The sequence below is a fragment of the Leopardus geoffroyi genome, chromosome A2 (assembly GCF_018350155.1).
Source record: "Leopardus geoffroyi isolate Oge1 chromosome A2, O.geoffroyi_Oge1_pat1.0, whole genome shotgun sequence".
Lineage (NCBI taxonomy): Eukaryota > Metazoa > Chordata > Mammalia > Carnivora > Felidae > Leopardus > Leopardus geoffroyi.
In genome coordinates this window covers 945990-963305 of record NC_059331.1, presented here as the reverse complement: position 1 = coordinate 963305, position 17316 = coordinate 945990, and the positions used below count along the sequence as shown (strand labels likewise).

The 17316-nt window shown below is 62.5% G+C and overlaps 2 protein-coding genes across 19 annotated transcripts in view; both read left to right on the top strand.

Annotated features, from left to right (window-relative positions):
* Window positions 1-10121, top strand: part of TCF3 (transcription factor 3) — a 32891-nt gene extending 22770 nt beyond the window's left edge. The window contains exons 13-20 of one of the 16 annotated variants that reach the window (XM_045491266.1): window positions 84-162; window positions 937-1010; window positions 1360-1518; window positions 1609-1732; window positions 4893-5028; window positions 7508-7731; window positions 7881-8070; window positions 8110-10121. In XM_045491266.1, the coding sequence (XP_045347222.1) occupies window positions 84-162; window positions 937-1010; window positions 1360-1518; window positions 1609-1732; window positions 4893-5028; window positions 7508-7731; window positions 7881-8023 (939 nt within the window). In that variant the 3' untranslated portion in view covers window positions 8024-8070; window positions 8110-10121. Of the gene's footprint in view, window positions 1-83; window positions 163-936; window positions 1011-1359; window positions 1519-1608; window positions 1733-4892; window positions 5029-5199; window positions 5436-7504; window positions 7732-7880; window positions 8071-8109 lie in introns of those variants that run through there. The other 15 variants (XM_045491265.1, XM_045491264.1, XM_045491273.1 and 12 more) reach the window with 15 other exon arrangements.
* A 4525-nt stretch (window positions 10122-14646) lies between these two features.
* Window positions 14647-17050, top strand: LOC123605021 (cytochrome b-c1 complex subunit 10). 3 transcript variants are annotated; one of them, XM_045491283.1, is made up of 3 exons: window positions 14647-14778; window positions 16173-16321; window positions 16914-17050. In XM_045491283.1, exons 1-2 carry the CDS (start codon window positions 14729-14731, stop codon window positions 16291-16293), a joined length of 171 nt encoding a protein of 56 aa, XP_045347239.1. In that variant the 5' UTR covers window positions 14647-14728; the 3' UTR covers window positions 16294-16321; window positions 16914-17050. The 3 variants fall into 3 exon arrangements, with proteins under 3 accessions (XP_045347239.1, XP_045347238.1, XP_045347240.1); XM_045491282.1 differs by having other exon boundaries at window positions 16768-17050; XM_045491284.1 differs by lacking the exon at window positions 16914-17050 and adding an exon at window positions 16667-16775.
* Window positions 17051-17316: the final 266 nt, after the last annotated feature.

Below are 17316 nucleotides of genomic sequence, written 5' to 3'. Positions count from 1 at the left end.
GGCGAGGCGGGGCCGGCGAGCCGGGAGCCCGAGCCTGCCCCTGACCACGCGGCGGGTGGCCCCATCTCTCCTCCCTGTCGCAGATCTACTCCCCGGATCACTCGAGCAATAACTTCTCCTCCAGCCCCTCGACCCCCGTGGGCTCCCCTCAGGGCCTGGCAGGTCTGTGTGCGGTGCTGGGGAGGGGAGGGGGGCTACATCCGGTACCCCGGCCCTGGCTGGGCCACCTGCCCCGGAGCTCGTGTTCCCGTGGGCATCCCAGAGAGGCCGTCTCTCTGGGACAGAGAGGTGATCTCTGAGCCAGTCCGCGCCGTGTGAGCCGTGAGGGGCAGATGGGATCTCGCAGGGCCAGGGCACGGGGTCCACCCGCCAGAGTGGCAGGCGGAGACCCGCAGCTGGACCCTGGGTCACGCACGTGTCGGTGTTCGTCCACCTCCTGGTCGATAGTTAGGCACCAGTCGCGCGACCCTCTGCTTGACCCTGCCGAGGGGGGGATGGGTCCTCCTGTTCCCAGGAAGACATACCCGGGCATCAGCTCGTTGTGAAGTTTTGGGGAGGCCGGGTGGTTTTGTTAGAAACCCCAGGGGCCCTCGCCTCACTTCGGCCCGTGCAGGGGCCCGGGGTCAACCGCTGCCCTGCTCTGGCTTCTGAGACTCCTGGCACGTGTGCCGCCAGGCTGCCTTCCTCGTGGGAGGCGGGGTGTGGGTCTCGGAGACGGCGGGTTCCCGGGAGCCCCGCCTGGCCTCCCCGCCGGACCTAAATTCCCAACTTGGCCCTTAGACCGGCCTTGCGGGCAGCAGGGTCCCCGGGTGGCCGGCCCGGGCGTGACCGTCCCCTCGGCCGCCTCCCCACCCGGTCTCTCCCTCCGGCTCCCATCCGGCTGGCTACACACCCAGCCACGGGTGCCCCCGCTGACGCACCACCCACCCCTTCCAGGGACGTCTCAGTGGACCCGAACAGGAGCCCCCGGTGCCTTATCGCCCAGCTACGATGGGGGTCGTCACAGCCTGGTGAGCCTCCTGCCCCAGCCTTCCTGGTGGGGGGTGGGCGGGGCATGGTCCTCGTAGGTGTGACATTGGTAGGGATACCTGTTCCTGGGATAGAGGGGTCGCCCATGAGGGCGGCTCAGCGTGTCTGCTGTGACCGGCTTCTGTGACTTCGAAACCATGTCCCGGGAGGGCCGTTCGGTCTCCCGTGACCAGCGGAATTTATAGGACAGATGCCCCGGTGATGGTGAAATCGTGGGGCGGGAGGAACAAAGCCGGCGGACCGTGCTTGTGGCCTCCCGGCCGGTGGAGTAGAACCGTGCAGGGTCCCCGAGTCTGGGCCCTTCACCAGCTCCCCAACACCCCCTTCCAGAACAAGGTAGAGGACCGCCTGGACGAGGCCATCCACGTGCTGCGCAGTCACGCGGTGGGCACGGCAGCTGATGGTCACGGGCTGCTGCCTGGCCACGGGGCCCTGGCCTCCGGCTTCCCCGGCCCCGTCTTGCCCCTGGGTGGGCGGCACGCCAGCCTGGTGAGTGCTGTCTGAGGGCGGGCTGAGGGGGACGGGGGTGGGGGGACAAGGTGGGCCGGCCGACCGACCAGCCGTCTCCCCTGCCTGCAGGTGGGGGGCAGCCACTCGGAAGACACGCCCACAGGCGGCGGCAACCTCACGCACAGCCACGTAGCCCTCCCCAGCCAGCCCGGCCCCCTCCCCGACCTCTCTCGGCCACCAGACTCCTACAGTGGTAAGCCTCCACGTCCCGGCTGGGACGGTGGAAGGGGTGGCCGGCGCCTTGGGGTCAGCTGTGCCCTGACGTCCTGTGCGAGGCCCGGTCAGCGGGTGGTGTGCCCCTGAATGGGGTTCGTCTTCTGGAAAACGGTGGCAGAGGAGCTGAGAGCTGCCAGGCTAGGGCTAGGCCGGGGGTCTGCTCTCTGCCAGGCCCCGGGGTGGGGCCCCCACCATACACAGCATCCCCCACACCTTGCACTGGGAGGCCCTTCAGGAGGCCAGCAAGGTCAGCCTGTCTGTCCCTTCCTTCAGGGAGGTGGAGCCTGATGTCCTCACATTCGCTTGTGGGGGGTTCCCGGCACGTGCACATACACATTCAGCGTCAGCTGTGCGCCTGGGGCTCTTCTCGGCGCTGGGGGGTGAACTGAGAATTAAACAAAAAAGCCTGTTCCTGCGGGGGTGACACTGGAGTGGGGAAGATCAACAGTGGACTCGATGCAAGAGGAAAGGGGCGAAAGTGGGGAGGAAGGGGTGCGAGATTGTGACGTTTGAGCCGAGCTAGGCAGGAGCAAAAGCTGACAGGTACTTGAGTGAGGCGTGTGCAAAGGCCCTGGGGCTGGGTGATGGTGTGTTGAAGAAATAGTGAGGAGCCCTGTGCTGAGTGAGGGGGAGAAAGGGGAGGGCGGGCAAGGAGAGAGTGAGGTCAGGGAGGGGACCAGGCAAGTTCTCGCAGGGTCTTGGGGGAGGACTGGGCTTTAACCCCGAGGCACCAGGAGAGCCCTAGATGGCTGTGGGAAGGGCAGGGACCTGCCAGACGCGGTGCTCACGGGTGCCCTCTGGTGGCAGCAAGGAGAACAGACCCGTGTGGCACCTGAAATCCAGGGTGGAGGGGACTGTGCTGGGCCTGGGGGGAGGGGCGGTGGCGAGTTCCGGGTATTCGGAAGGCACAGAGGCCACAGGATTTCAGATGCGGGGTTGGTGGTGGGATTGGGGTCTGGAGTTCAGAGTGGGGTCCAGGCCTCCTCGGCGTTTGGTGGAGTTCAGGGCTGGGGGTGGGGGTGGGGCGACTGTACCACAGGTTCCTGAGCTGAGGACCCCAAGCTGGACAACGTGGGGTCAGGGTCGTGGCCGGCGGCCGTGGGCTGTGAACTTTGCAGGGAAAGGACCGAGGAGGTGACTGCCTTGAACGCGGCTGGAGGGAGGCCCGTGGCCAGTAGGCATTGTTCCCGCTGTGGCCGGAGGCCTCCCGGGGGGGGGAGGGGGGGCGACGCCCCCCCCCCCACGTGCCATGCTGACACTGGGTCCACTGTGGTGGGGGAAACTGAGGTCCGGACAGGGGCCGGTCTGCTGGGCAGTGCACACATCACGTGCCCACCTTGTGGAAAATGCCACATCACACGGTAACAGGATGTGGGTAACGATAGTGCCACCTGCTGTCTGGAGCCCCCAGGAGCCGGCCACGCAGCCCACGTTAGGGCAGCTTCTCTCTGTCTCTCTCTTTTTTGTTGGTTTATCCCTTTTTGAGAGAGCGTGAGTGGGGGAGGGGCAGAGAGAGGGAGACACCGAATCCGAAGCAGCTCCAGGCTCTGAGCTGTCGGCACAGAGCCCGACGTGGGGCTCAAACTCACAAACCGCGAGATTGTGACCTGAGCCGAAGTCGACGCTTAACTGACTGAGCCCCCCCAGGCGCCCCCTCTGCATGTCTTGATTTTTATCACTCTATGCCGAGGGTCTCAGGGGACACTGGATGGTGTCTGGGACATGTGTGGTCATCACAACTGGGGAGCTCCTGGCATTGAATTGGGGGGGTGGGCAGGGATGCTGCTTGACCCCTCACAGTGCCCAGGATGCCCCGATGTCCGTGGTGTGTTGGGGGGATTCCATGAGCTGAATCTTGTATCCCCGAGTCCTCCCCTCCCCCCCCACCTGGCCCTGCCCTCCGAGTTCACCTGTTGCAGAGCTCCAAGTTCAACATTGCTGTGTGCCTTTAAACCCTGTGTGTGTGTGTGTGTGTGTGTGTTTTTAAATTTGTTGATTTTGCGGGGGAGGGTCAGAGAGAGGGAGAGAGGATCCCAAGCAGGCTCCAGGCTCCAAGCTGTCAGCACAGAGCCTGACACGGGGCTCAATCACATGAACCAAGAGATCATAACCCGAGCTGAAGTCGGATGCTTAGCCGACTGAGACACCCAGGCACCCCAAAGCCTAGATTTCATCGTGCGCTGTTGGGCTTTGTGAAGTTGGCACCCTGCTGGCACGATGCACTGGCTGGGAGGGCCACCTTGCTGCCGGTGGCTGAGGATGGGCCCCGGCCCTAGTGTAGACCATTACATTGTTTCGCACTCTGTTGTCGTGTGGTGCTTTCTGCCACATTCCGAAGCTTGTGCCCAAGAGTTTCTTGAGTGTGATTCCAGGTTGTGGGGATCGGGGGTTGCATGTACCCTTCCGATAATGCCAGATTATTTCCCAAACTGGCCCTGCCAACTTCCCTCCCACGGGCAGTCCTTCCAAGTTGTTAGGTCCTGCCGAGTCCGCCGATTTAATGGCTTACCGGATCCTGATTTGCATTTTCTCAGTTTCGTGGTGTGGTGCCATGGCTGCTTCCTTGTATATGAATTGCCCACTGGGAACCCTCCCTGTTTTCCTGTTGAGCCGCTGGTCCTTTTATTGGTTTGTAGGAGCTGTTTACATATTATGGAGCCCAAGCCTTCACTGATTTATACGTGACAAGTATTGCTTGTGGCATATTTTCTTATTTTTTTGGTATGGTATCCTGGTAATCAGCAATTCTCAATGGACATAGTTGAGTTTAGCAATTTCTTTCTTCGTTCGAGAATAGCTCTTTTAGTATTGCAGGAACTAGCTCCCCCACCTCTAAGTCATAGCAGAGTCTCCATGCGTCCTCTCCCACCAGACCTTGGTCTGTCTGGAACCGATGACTGTGGCGTGAGGGAGGGACGTGATTCTGGGTGTGTCTTTTGTTTTTTTGTTATTGCTGTTTCATTGGGTTTTGTTGGGGGGAGTTTTGGGTTTTTGGTTTTTGTTGTTGTTGTTGTTGTTGTTTTTGCAAACAAAGGCCTGGCTCTCCCAGGAGAGCTCACTACAGCTCACAAGGGGCAGAAGGGATCGGTCAAGTGGCCCTGGAGGTGCCCCGGACCCTAACCCCAGGCCTGTCTTAGGACTCGGGCGCGCCAGTGCCGTCTCGGGTACCGGTGAGATCAAACGGGAGGAGAAGGAGGACGAGGAGGACGCCTCAGTGGCCGACAACTCGGAAGAGGAGAAGAAGGAGTTGAAGCCCCCCCGGACTCGGACCAGGTGCCAGCCCTCCCTCAGCCCCCGCCCCGCCCCGCAGGACGCACGCACGCACGCACGCACACGCGCACACGCACACGGCGCCCACACCGCGAGGCCGTCGGCGGGCCCCCGCCCGCCCCCCCGCCTCACTGTCTCCCTCTGGCCCCCGGGCCCCCCCCCTCCCCCCCGTAGCCCGGACGAGGACGAGGACGACCTTCTCCCCCCAGAGCAGAAGGCTGAGCGGGAGAAGGAGCGCCGGGTGGCCAATAACGCTCGGGAGCGGCTGCGGGTCCGAGACATCAATGAGGCTTTTAAGGAGCTGGGGCGCATGTGCCAGCTGCACCTCAACAGTGAGAAGCCCCAGACCAAACTGCTCATCCTGCACCAGGCCGTGTCGGTCATCCTGAACCTGGAGCAGCAGGTGCGAGGTCAGTGGGGGCGCCGCTCCCCTCCCCCGCCGCTGCTGCCCTGCTCTCCCCCCACTTCCTGGAGCCAGCCTCCCCTGCTGTGACTGTCCCTCTCCTGCAGCCACCGTCCTGCCCTGCTGTGACCTCCCCCTGCAGCCACCGTCCTGCCTTGCTGTGACCTCCGCCCCCCCCCCGCCCCGAGTCGCTGTCCCCCCTATTGACCAGGGCCGCCTAGCCTGGCTCCGGGGTCCCTTGTGGCACAGGAGGACCGTCTTCGGACCCCTAGTCCTGCAGGCCCGGACACTGCAGCTTTGACTTGCGTCCCTGGAGCCCGGGGATCCCCGCCCACCCCAGCCCTTCCCCCCTCTTGGGAAGCCTGTAGCTCTCTGGCTGAGGCCCCTGTGCCCCAGGGCAAAGGTCACTGTCGCTCCCAGCAGACACATTCTGGGGCCATGTCAGCCCATCAGACCCCATCTACAGGTGGGGGTCCCCGCACCCCGTTTCCCAGGGCTTTGTGTGTGGATCCAGAAAGACCCCCGTGGGACTTGGCTCCCCATCTCAGCTGCTTCCTTAACGCCTCCTGTTCCCGCGCGCCCGTTAACCCTTTCTTTCCTGCAGTGCTGTCGCTTGGACCGGAGCTGGGGCCCTAGCCCACCCGGCCTGCTGTCCCCTCAGCTCTGAGGTTTCCGTGTTTCCATGGTGGTGTGGGCACCCCCCCCCCGCCGTGTTCCCCGCGCCAGCTCTCTGCTCTCTGCCTCTCGCCCCCCCCCCCCCCCAATCTCCACCCACCCGACCCTTTGCTTCCACGGCAGCCCCTCCTTACCTCGCACTTGCTGCCCAAGCCCCGGATGGCAGGGCTGCGACCTTGGGGGTCTTTCCTCCCCCCAAAGCCCCCCAGTCGGGACTTGAGGGAAGAAAGGAGACCAAGGGGTGCGCCAGCCTCAGGCCTGTCAGTTTGGTCTGCGCGCTTGTCCTGGGCTCCGGGGGCCGCCGCCGCCGCTGCCACCCGGCAGGATCCGCTCAGGCCCAGGGCAGGTGGGCGGGGGCAGGGCAGCAGCGCCCCAGCGCAGGAGCAGGACAGGGCAGCAGGGAGCTGCCCAGATGCAGGTGCCTGGGCTGCTCCTCCGCGTCTTGGGCGCACACCACAGCCGGGCCTTCGCCGTGTCTGTTTCATGTTCCGCGGGACCAAGCGTGGCAGTGTCCCAAGTGCGATGTGCCCCCACCCCATTGACAAGGGCACGGAGTGAAGTCCCTTGGGCAGAACCGCATGGCTACACAGTTTGTAGGGCTTGAGCCAGGGTTTGGACCCAGCAGGCAGGTGTCTGGTCTCCAGAGTCACGTGTGAGTGCGGCCCGGTCCACAGCAGGTGCTCGGGAAGTCGGAGCCACTGCTTGGTCAGGTGGGGCTGTTCGCGGTAGTGGGGAGAGCAGAAGGCCCAGGGAGCCCACCCTCCCAGCCCAGAGTCGGGGCCTGTGGACAGGGCGCCTGTGGCCACGCCACATCCAGCTCTTGGGGTGGCCAGAGTCCGGTGTGGGCCGGAGGTGGGGGTCAGGCCTTTGCCTGCTGAGCCAGAGTCTCCTCTGCCTCTCCCACCCACGCTGGTCCGGTCAGCTCAGGCCTAGCACTCCCAGCCTGCTCTGGCCAGGGAAGATCATTCCGGGATCCTCCTGGCCTGGGTCTCCTCCCCTGCCTTCCCGGCCAGTCCTTGGGCATGTGGAAGGGGCAGAGGGCAAGGGATGCCCTCCTGCACCCCACAGATCCCCAGATGGGAACCCCAGGCTCTACCTCCCCTCTCTGGGAGCAGTCACACGTCGGTCTCCTTTGCAAGGAACCACACACACACACACACACACACACACAGCCTTGCCTACAGCCGGCCCCAAGGGTGGGCACAGAGACAGGCACACACCCAGGGTCTCCGCTCCAGGAGTGTGTGCCCTGTGCACACAAATGAGCACGTTCTTGTGGGCGTGAGCACGCACGTGCTCACATACACACACACACACAAGCACGCACGCGCACACACATCAGCAGGTGCCTGCCTGCACGCCCCACACGTAACTAACAGAGGCCCCGGTGCTGTGACCCAGCAGTACGGAGGAGGTGCTGTCCCTGGAGGAGAAAGACCTGAGGGACCGGGAGAGGCGCATGGCCAATAACGCGCGGGAGCGGGTGCGCGTGCGCGACATTAACGAGGCCTTCCGGGAGCTGGGGCGCATGTGCCAGATGCACCTCAAGTCGGACAAGGCGCAGACCAAGCTGCTCATCCTGCAGCAGGCCGTGCAGGTCATTCTGGGCCTGGAGCAGCAGGTGCGAGGTAGGCTCCCGGCCGGGCGGCCCCGCCCCCGCCACGCCCCGCGCCCCGCCCCGGCTCCAGGCGCTCCGCTCCCCCGCCCCCTCCTCCGGTGCTCGCTCGCTGGCTCTCTCGGGAGGGGACGCTCTCCCACGTTGTTCTCCCTCCCCCAGAGCGTAACCTGAACCCCAAAGCGGCCTGCTTGAAGCGCAGAGAAGAGGAGAAGGTGTCGGGCGTGGTCGGAGACCCCCAGATGGTGCTTTCGGCGGCCCACCCGGGCCTGAGTGAGCCCCACAACCCCGGCGGGCACATGTGAGAGGGGCGCCGCGCGGGACAGAGAGCGGGACAGAGCGGGACGAGTGACCGGCCCACGCCCCGTGCGCGCCTGTGGTCGGCCTTGAGCCGGCACCGCCCCGGGGGGAGGGGGGAGGGGGCAGGGGTGGGGGCGCCCCGCCCCTCCCCGGCCTTGAGCCCCCCACCCCCGGGTCTCACGGCCTTGACACCTGGGGACTTACCTGACGGATCCTGAAACTGCAGCCCAGGCCCGGCCCAAAGGGGCAGTTTTGTTTTGTTTTTTATTTGTAAACAAAACCAGAAAGTGAGCAAGATACACACTTTGTCAGAAGAGACAAAAAATGCCTTAAGTCTAAAACGCGGGGGAGTCCGAACCTGCCGCTCGCCGGACGCGGAAGCTGCACAGACCGGCCGGTTCTGGACGAGCCGGCGAACGTGCCTACGCCTGACCCTTTTCTTAAGGAAAACAAAGGACGTTAGTTAGGAGATTTTTTTTTTTTTTTTTTTTAATGTATTAGGAAATTAGCAACAAGGATGCCTTTGATCTTTTTTTTTTTAAGCTTTTTTGCATATGTTTTGTAAGCAACAAATTTTTTGTATAAAAGTCTCATGTCTCTTGCTATTTCTGCTGCTGATTCTAGAGCTGAGCGTTGCATTTCACGATCAACAGATTATTAAAAGTGTATTGAAAAGACCACTGCAAACCTGAGGTTCCCCCCCGCCCCCCAAACCCCGGGAGCTGTGGGGCACAAAGGGTCTCCCAGCTGCTGCTCTCCCAGCTGGTGTTTAATAAGAGTCTAGGTGGTTCCCTTGGTTTGGCAAGACTGTGAAGTGGTGGGCAGGCCTCTCCCCTCCCTCTGGAAAGGGGGTGGTGTCTGCAGGGAGGCAGTGATCCTCCCATGAGGACTGCCTAGGAGCCCCTGAAAGCAGCTTGGTCCCCAGGCGCTTCCCCACGGCCTGCGGGCCCCCGTGTCCCTCCCCGGGACCCCACAAGCTGCTCTCCCAGTCTGCAGGCCTCCCCGACTTGGATTTTGTTGGGACCAGTGTTCTGGGCACAGGGACCATACCGCTGAGCCCGGTGCTACAAGGGCCTCCCGAGACCCCGTCCTCGGTTCCTTTGACCTGGGGACCTGGCCTGCATACCACTCAGGGCTGGCTCAGAAGCCCTCACCCACCAGGTGACTGTCCCCAGACCCCAAAAAGCACTCAGGCTTTGCACCTGCTCACCTATAAGACCAGGAGGGTGGGCCCCTTCGGCCCTTGGTGGCCCTATCCCAGGCCCAGGCCCCAGGTCTCCCTGAGTCCCCACTCTGGTCTCACGTGTCACCCAGCAGACCAGCTCCTCCCAGCTTGCCCAGGACCGTCCGGGGCTTATAGTGAAAGCCCTTGTCCTTGGAGTCGCTGCAGCCCCAGGGAAGCCAGGACCGTTGGCCCCTCCGTCTGATCTCTGGGCGCAGATCAGGCCTGCTGGGCTCCTCCCTGTACCCCCGCCCCCACACGGGTTGTATGGACCCCAGGGTTCACCTCAGCACACCAGCCTGAAGCACTCCCGGAGCCCTGGGACTCCCCGAGGCTAGGGAGCTGGGCGCCCGCAAGGGAAGCACCAGGCAGGACATCCAGAGCTACCTCCCATCCCGAGGTCGCCTGGGGCCTCCCGCTGGGTGTTCCCCATCCAAGACTGATCGAGACTGGCCAGGGGTCAGTGAGGAGCCGTGGGCTCGCGAGGGACTCTCCTTGCTGACTCCCCCGGTCTGTGTGGGTCTCGTGTGTCTTTTGGGGAACCTGCCTCAGTTCCCCTCCTACTCTGCTTCTGGTTTCACAGGTGGGGGCCCAGGAGCCTCTGCCCCACCGCCCCGCTACCTGACATTGTATTCCGTGTAAGCAGCCTTGGGGGAGGAGAGACCCACGATTCTGGGGAAGTGTGCTGAGTGCCTCAAGGTAACTGGTTTTCAAAAAAAAAAAAAAAAAAAAAAAGCTCTTTAAGAAAAATGATTTTATCCGGATGTCACCGCAGCTGGCTGGATTCCTTGGGATGTTTTTCAGCAATCCTCCCTGAAGTTGACCTGGAGAGCTGTCCTGTACATAACAGCACTGTAGCAATAAATGACATTTTATGACAATGCTGGCTGCCCCAAGGCTCTCGGCTGCTGCGCTTACAGACCAACAGGGGAGGCTCCCGTGGCAGGTGGCCACGCTGGGGGTCTGGGGACAGAGGCTGCGGCCCTGGGCGTGCGAGCCTCCGGGGGCAGCCGTGAACACACACACACACACACACACACACACACACACACACACACACACGGATGTGGCCTAAACCTCCAAGAATTTATTCTCATTCTGGAAGCAAAGTCCCAGGACAAGGTGCTGAGGGGCTGCCTGCCCTCCCTCTCGTCCAGCTTCTGGTGGTGCAGGTGGCCCTCAGCTTGTGGCCACACCACTCCCTCCATCTTCTAGTGGTTTGTCTCTCTCTGCACATGTCTGTGTCCAAATTCCCCTCTTACAAGGAAAGCCACAGAGTGACAGGAAAGGTGCTCAGCATGATGGTTCCGGAACCAAAGCTCAGGTCAGGCGGGAAACCTGCGCTTGTAACAAGGGCTCCTGGGGGTCTGGGCCTGGGCCTGGCTCACCGGGGCAAAAGCCACTCCCTGAGACACTATTAATTTTTAAAGTAATGAAATATACCAAAGCCCACCGGATTATGCACATTGTGTAAGTTGGATGGTGTATGAATTGTACAAAAAAGGTGTTTAAAAACGGATGATAAAGGGGGCGTCTGAGTGGCTCAGGTCGTGATCTCACGGTTCGTGAGTACGAGCCCCGCGTCGGGCCCTGTGCCGACAGCTCGGAGCCTGGAGCCTGCTTCGGATTCTGTGTCTCCCTCTCTCTGCCCCTCCTCCTCTCTCTCTCTCAAAAATAAACATTAAAAAAATTTTTTAGGGGCGCCCGGGTGGCTCAGTCGGTTGAGCCTCCGACTTCAGCTCAGGTCACGATCTCACGGTTCGTGAGTTCGAGCCCCGCGTCGGGCCCTGTGCCGACAGCTCGGAGCCTGGAGCCTGCTTCCGATTCCGTGTCTCCCTCTCTCGCTGCCCCTCCTCCTGCTCATGCTCTGTGTCTCTGTCTCCTCTCTCTCAAAAATAAGCATTAAAAACAATGAAGTGTTCAGTGAGGCACCCCCCCCCACCCCAGGACCAGCTCGTGGGCATTCTGGGAGGAGCACTGCCTGCGCCGGAAGGACCTGCAGAGGCAGGGAGCAGCCACAGGAGACTCAGTGCCACGGATGTGCCCACGACCTAGCGGCGGCAGTGGTGTCCTGAGCACAGTCGCAGGTCACCGTGCTCTTGCCGCGTGCGTTCGCCCGGGCCCCGGACAGCCCCAGGCCTTCCCGGCTCCTGGGAGGCCGCACTCGGCCCAGGCCTGACCAGAACCCCCAGCAGTCCTGCTGTGCCCCCTCCCCCACCCCGGCCAGGGCAGAACAGCACGTGCCACACCAAGACAGGGACAGCCCCTCCCCGCTAGTCGTCCTCGGAGACCACCCCACGCCACGGTGTGACGCCAACGGCTCTTCAAGAGATGCCCACGTCCAACCCCGGAGCCTGAGATCGTGGCCTTGTCTGGAAAAAGGGCTGTTGCAGATGTAATTAAGGATCTTGGGGCAGGATGGGCCTCCCGTCAGTGACAAGCATCCTCGTGAGACAGAAGAGAAGCTGCGAGCCAGGGGCACCTGGAGCCCCCGGGGGCTGGAAGAGGCAGACGGAGGCAGCCCCGTGACACCACCCCGGGAATCCTGTCTGTCGTCTCGAGCCACCCAGTGTGACCACGGCAAACGGCGTGGGTGTCCTTTTTGAAGCAGCAAAATACCCAAATCCAGCAGGAACTCACACGTCTCTGGCAGGAGCCTCAAGAGGTGTGACTGCTTCGGAAAAATCCGCCGTCGTGCCCCCCGGCGCTAAGGTCATGTTGCACCTCAGTTACGCCTACCCGTGCCTCCCGGCCCGGACGTGACTGTTCATCAGCCACATCAGGAACTGCCCAAACCGGGAGCAACCCAAATGCCCTTGACCAGGTGAGTGGGTGAACACAGGTCCGCCCTTCCACGGAACACGACCAGGGGTAGAAGGAACGTGCCAGTGACAGACACGGTAAGCTGGAGCACTCGGAAGTCACCATGTCGCACGGGGGCAGCCAGGCACCAAGGAGAACATACTGCGTAGAAACGTCTAGAAGATGCAGGTGAACTGACAGAAGGGTGGTTGCTGGGGCTGGGAGGGGTGGGAGAGGGTCCAGAAGGGCGGGAGGAAGGCTCGAGGGCACCTTGACCGCCACGGTGCTTCTGTGCGCACGCACAGGTCCAGTACCACGTTGTATGTTTTCAGGACGTGCGTTTTTGTGGGTCAAGTATACCCCATTAAGCGGTAAAGATTTTTAAATGAAAAAAATCCATCCACGGGGAAACAGATACACGCGTCCACCACACACACGAGGGCACGTCCCTCGGCCACAGCAGGAGCGAGGCGCCCACACCCGCCGCCCCGCGGACAGACCCCGAACACACGACACTCAGGGAGGGAACCAGACACGAGACGCCACACGGGGTGAAACTCAGTTTATGTGAAATACCCACAACGTGCTCATCCACGGACAGGAAGGGGGCTCGTGGCGGCCGGGGGCTGGGAAGGGGGGGGGTGACAGCTGATGGGGACGGAACAGAGCTTCTTCTGGAGGCGATGAAAGCTGTCTGCAACTAGACAGAGGGAGTGGTTGCCCAACTTCGTGAACGCACTCAATGCCACCAAAATAATTCAGTTTAAAATGGTTACCTGTACGTGGGGCGCCTGGGTGGCTCAGTCGGTTGAGCCTCCGACTTCGGCTCAGGTCATGATCGCGTGGTTCGTGGGTTCGAGCCCCGCGTCGGGCTCTGTGCTGACAGCTCAGGGCCTGGAGCCTGCTTCCGATTCCGTGTCTCCCTCTCTCTGCCCCTGACCCACTCGCATTCTGTCTCTGCCTCTCTCAAAAATAAACATTAAAAAAATAATAATAGTAAAAGTAAAACGGTTAACTGTATGAATGCCACAGCAATAAAAACAAGAAAAGGAGTCCCGTTTACCCCAAGGGCCAGACAGAACTATCACAGGGAGTCCTGGAGGCCCCGGCAGAGGACCAGCAGGATGTGAGAAAGAAGAGCCCTTTTCGCTTATCTACCACCTCTCGGGCTCTCGGAATCCTGGCTACTCCCTTTTGGGGGTCCTCCCCGCCCCAGCTTCAGCTCACGTCCTCTGAGGAGTGTCTGCCTCCGCTCCACTTCCACAGCAGGCCAGAGACAACAGGCCTCACGACGTTTCCTGAAACGACTGGGGAAGCGGAGCTGTCTTCCTTCAAGGGCTGCTGGAACGTTAACCCAGAGTTTCCACACGCCACTGCTCAGAGAGAGCTCACCGAAGAGCAGGGACAGCTCTCAGATGAGCTGAGACATGGAGGAAGAGAGATCCGTAATGATACTGCCAGACTCCTGGATCTAGCCGTGCCTGAAGCCATCCAACATGCCATAAAACTTCCTTCTTTTCTCTTACACTGGTTTTTGGTTTGTATCACTTGAAAGAAACACATTCTGCCTTATGAGCTGAAGTGCATTAGGCAGAAGGAGCAATGAGGCAAGGCTTCAGGAACTGCTGGACCCAGGACCTGCAGCCCTCAGGTCCCTATGCCCATCTCTACTCACTTTTTCAGGCAGCGTTATTCCGTGTCTCTCTCAACAATCTTCGTGACGGCCTCTATATCCGGTTTAAGTTTCCACCAACCGACAGATCCCCTGCGATCCCAAGCTCAAAACCCCAGAGCAACTGTAAAGACGAGAAACGACGTCCAATCCAGGAACAACGAGCACCTGCGGAGCCCCGACCGTGGTCTCTACACGTCATTGCCGGGACCCACCCGCAGTCTGCGGCCAGGGCCGGGTCGGGACCTGCAGCCCCCATGGGAACTGCCGTCTGGCAGGAAACCGGGGAGCGGCCGCCCGGAGCGGGGCAAGGCGGGGCTCCGGTCCTCACCTCCTGCATTCGGTGCCGGGGCCGCAGAGGCAGTGACTGGAGCGGGCGAGCCCAGGCGGGCCCGGGGGACCCACCGGTCCCGGCGGGCCGTCCGCGAACAGAACGGACGCTTGCGGCTCCAGGAGCCGGGCCGCCCTCCGCCGCCAGGGCGAGGTCGACGTGCGAGAAGCTGCCCACCGGGCCTCCGAACGGCAGGCAGCTCCGGTGCGTGCACTGTGGCTGCGGAGGCGCGGCCATGTGGCCTACGTCCCGCCGACCGTTCCAGGCGTGGCTTCAAGCGGCACCCTTCCCTCTGTGCGACCCCGGGCAAGTCCCCTTCCCCGCGGGGCCCGTCTCCTTAATTGCGAACGAAGCTCTGGCAGGCAGCAAAGACACAGAATCACCAGCCAAATGTTGCCAGCGGCTGCGCTGCTGGGGGCCACTCGGACCGCGGGCGCGGAGACCGCGCCCTCCTCCCGGCCCTGCCTACTCTCTGCCGCAGCCGTAACGACTTCCGACTCTCCCCGGAAGTGGCTGCAAATGTCTTCCGGGTCCGCGCGCGCAGCAACCGGGGGCGCCGGGCGTAGCGCCTTCGGCTCGCCCGGGGCGGGGCCTTCCGGTGCGCCTGCGCGCCGCGGCGGCCGCGCTTGCGCAGGACGACGGGGAGGCAGCCGGGGTCACCCTGAGCTGCGCACCGCGCCGCGATGCTGAGCAGGTTCCTGGGCCCGCGCTACCGCGAGCTGGCCAGAAACTGGTGAGCATGTGCCCCCGGGCCCCGTCGTCTCCAACCGGGACCCCTTCTGGAGCCGGGTCCCAGATGGGACAGGCGCAGAGCGGCGGAGCGGCAGGCTCCTGACCTCCGCCTGGGCGCACACGGCCGCCGGGTCTCTGCAGCACCCCCGGCTCGGGCGCCCGCGGACACACCAGGGACACGGGGCGGGTGGCGCACACCCTCCCTAGAGGGAAGGCTCCTGGGACATCACTAAGGCTCGCGGCCGTGGGGCGGCGGCAGGAAAAGTTGAGCCCAGAGCCTGTGCCCACGTCAGCAGTAACCCGTGAGCCCGCCGAGGCGCCAGGTGGGGGGCGTGGGCCGCACTCGGGGTCGTCACTGGCGAGGTGGGGGGCCTTCCAGCCCTCACCCCCACCGTCGCAGGCGCGCGGCTGACCACGATCCGGCTAGGTGAGAACGGACCTGGAATAGTCACATAGCTAGTGGCCTCGCAGAGCGGGCAGCTTCAAACTACCAGCATGTATCCTGTCCCAGTCTGTGTGGGTCAAGGATGCGGGCACCCCTGGGCTGGAGCCACCACACAGTCTCAGGAGGCTGCAGTCTCGTCCAAAGGCTCTGCTGGGGGGTCTTCCCAGGCTCGAGTGTGTGATTGCTGGAGTTGCTGGAGGGGCGCCTTCAGTTCTCTGCCATGTGGGGTGGCCGCTGGCTTCCCCCAAAGAGAGCAGGAGCAAGCCAGAGCGCCTGTGCTGGAAGCTTGTGTTCATAAGGTCACCCCTGCGAGCCTCGCTCATTACAGACCAGACACTGGGTCCTGCCCAGGCGCTGAGGGGGGAGGTACACCAGGCATGAACACCAGGGGGGACTGTGGGAGCCACTGTGGACTCCCACAAATCACAGGACATAGGGAGGAGTGGCCATGGTGGGTCAGAGCTAGACTCAGCTCGGTGCCCTGGATCTGCACCATGTGGCCGAGTATCCTTGGGGTAGTGACCTGCTCTTCGGGTGCTCTGTGCTCCCCGTCTGGAAGACCAAGACCCTGATACTCCCCTCAGTCCTATGGCCGTCATGAGTCAACTGTAAACCTCATAGTTGTGCCTGCATGCAGACATTAGCTATTGTGACGGGTGGTTATGAGCTTGGGGTTTTAAGTTTTTTTAAGCAAATCCCCCCCCCCCCCCCCCCCCCCCGCTAAAAACCTTAAGAAGATCCCAGTGTAAAAGCAGATGGGAGTGAAGGCCACTCAGGCTCTTTTGCTGTGTGCCCACCCCGTGGAGCTGTCAGAGGCTCTGCATACACCGGGCAGGGGCTGGGGGGTGGTGGGCGCTGAATCAGTGGCAGCTGGGGACGGGGAGAGACCCAGAAATACAGCTGGGAGGGAGATTCCCGGGCAGGACCTGACCCTCGCTGTCCTCTGGCAGGATTCCCACAGCAGGCATGTGGGGCGCCGTGGGCGCCGTGGGGCTGGTGTGGGCCACGGACTGGCGGCTCATTCTGGACTGGGTGCCCTACATCAACGGCAAGTTTAAGAAGGACGATTAGTGACACTGACCCTCCTCGGATCCCTGTGGTAAGTTTTGGCAGCCGTCAGCAGGTGAACCCTGCGGTTCCCGCGTGGCAGAGCGGGCTTCCGTGGGGCTGCTTCTCCATACCCCCAGAGCTGGGGTGGCATGTCCGGGAGGCTCACCTGCACCGTTGGCCCTGGAGAATCCTGCCCGAGGGTGGGGCTCTGGCCTGGGCCCTGCACGCACCTCCTGCCCGCCAACGCAGAACTGCCAACCAGCACCCCTGGGCGTGGGACTGGGGAAGGGGCAGTGACCCCGCACGGCCGGCCGGGGGCTGACTGCGCATCCCACGCCATGCCGCCCCGGTCGGCCCAGCCCCGGGCGTGATGGAGGGATACCCCATTTTACAAGCGGGGCAGGGGGGAGCTGACCCACAGCTGCTGGCCTGCCTGTGTGCCAGTCTGCAGTCCGCATGACAGGCTGCAGCGCCTCCTACGTCCCCATCTTCGAGAAGGGCCCCCGGGCCTGCGGCAGCCAAGTGGCATCACCGGATTTGATTTTGGAGCCCGACAGTGGCGTCTGTCCCTCATCACCACTCAGCGCCTCCTCTCCTACAAGAGCAGGAGCCGGGGGCTCACCCTGCCGTCTCCCCTCCAGGTGTCCGCGGTGCTGCCCCCTCCCACGTGAGGTCCTGTGGTGCCTGGAACAGCCCAGCGTGACTCAGGACTCTGTGTTTCTGACAGCAGCTTTCATGTTTGAATGCACACAGCATTAAACCGTGCTCTGAAACCTGCCCCCTGCCCCCGACGTGGTCATGCTGGCGACTTGGTAACCTTCACCGCAGCCCTGGTGGCTCGAGTGACCGACCCCTGGGGTCCTTTCAGTTCCAAAATTTTGCAAATTAGAAATTTCTCAATGGCTGGCAGAAGTTGGTTACTTAAGATGCTTAATGGGTAATACCTGAAAAGCGTACCTATCGCTACCTTAAGAAATTTCCCCATGGGGCGCCTGGGTGGCGCAGTCGGTTAAGCGTCCGACTTCAGCCAGGTCACGATCTCGC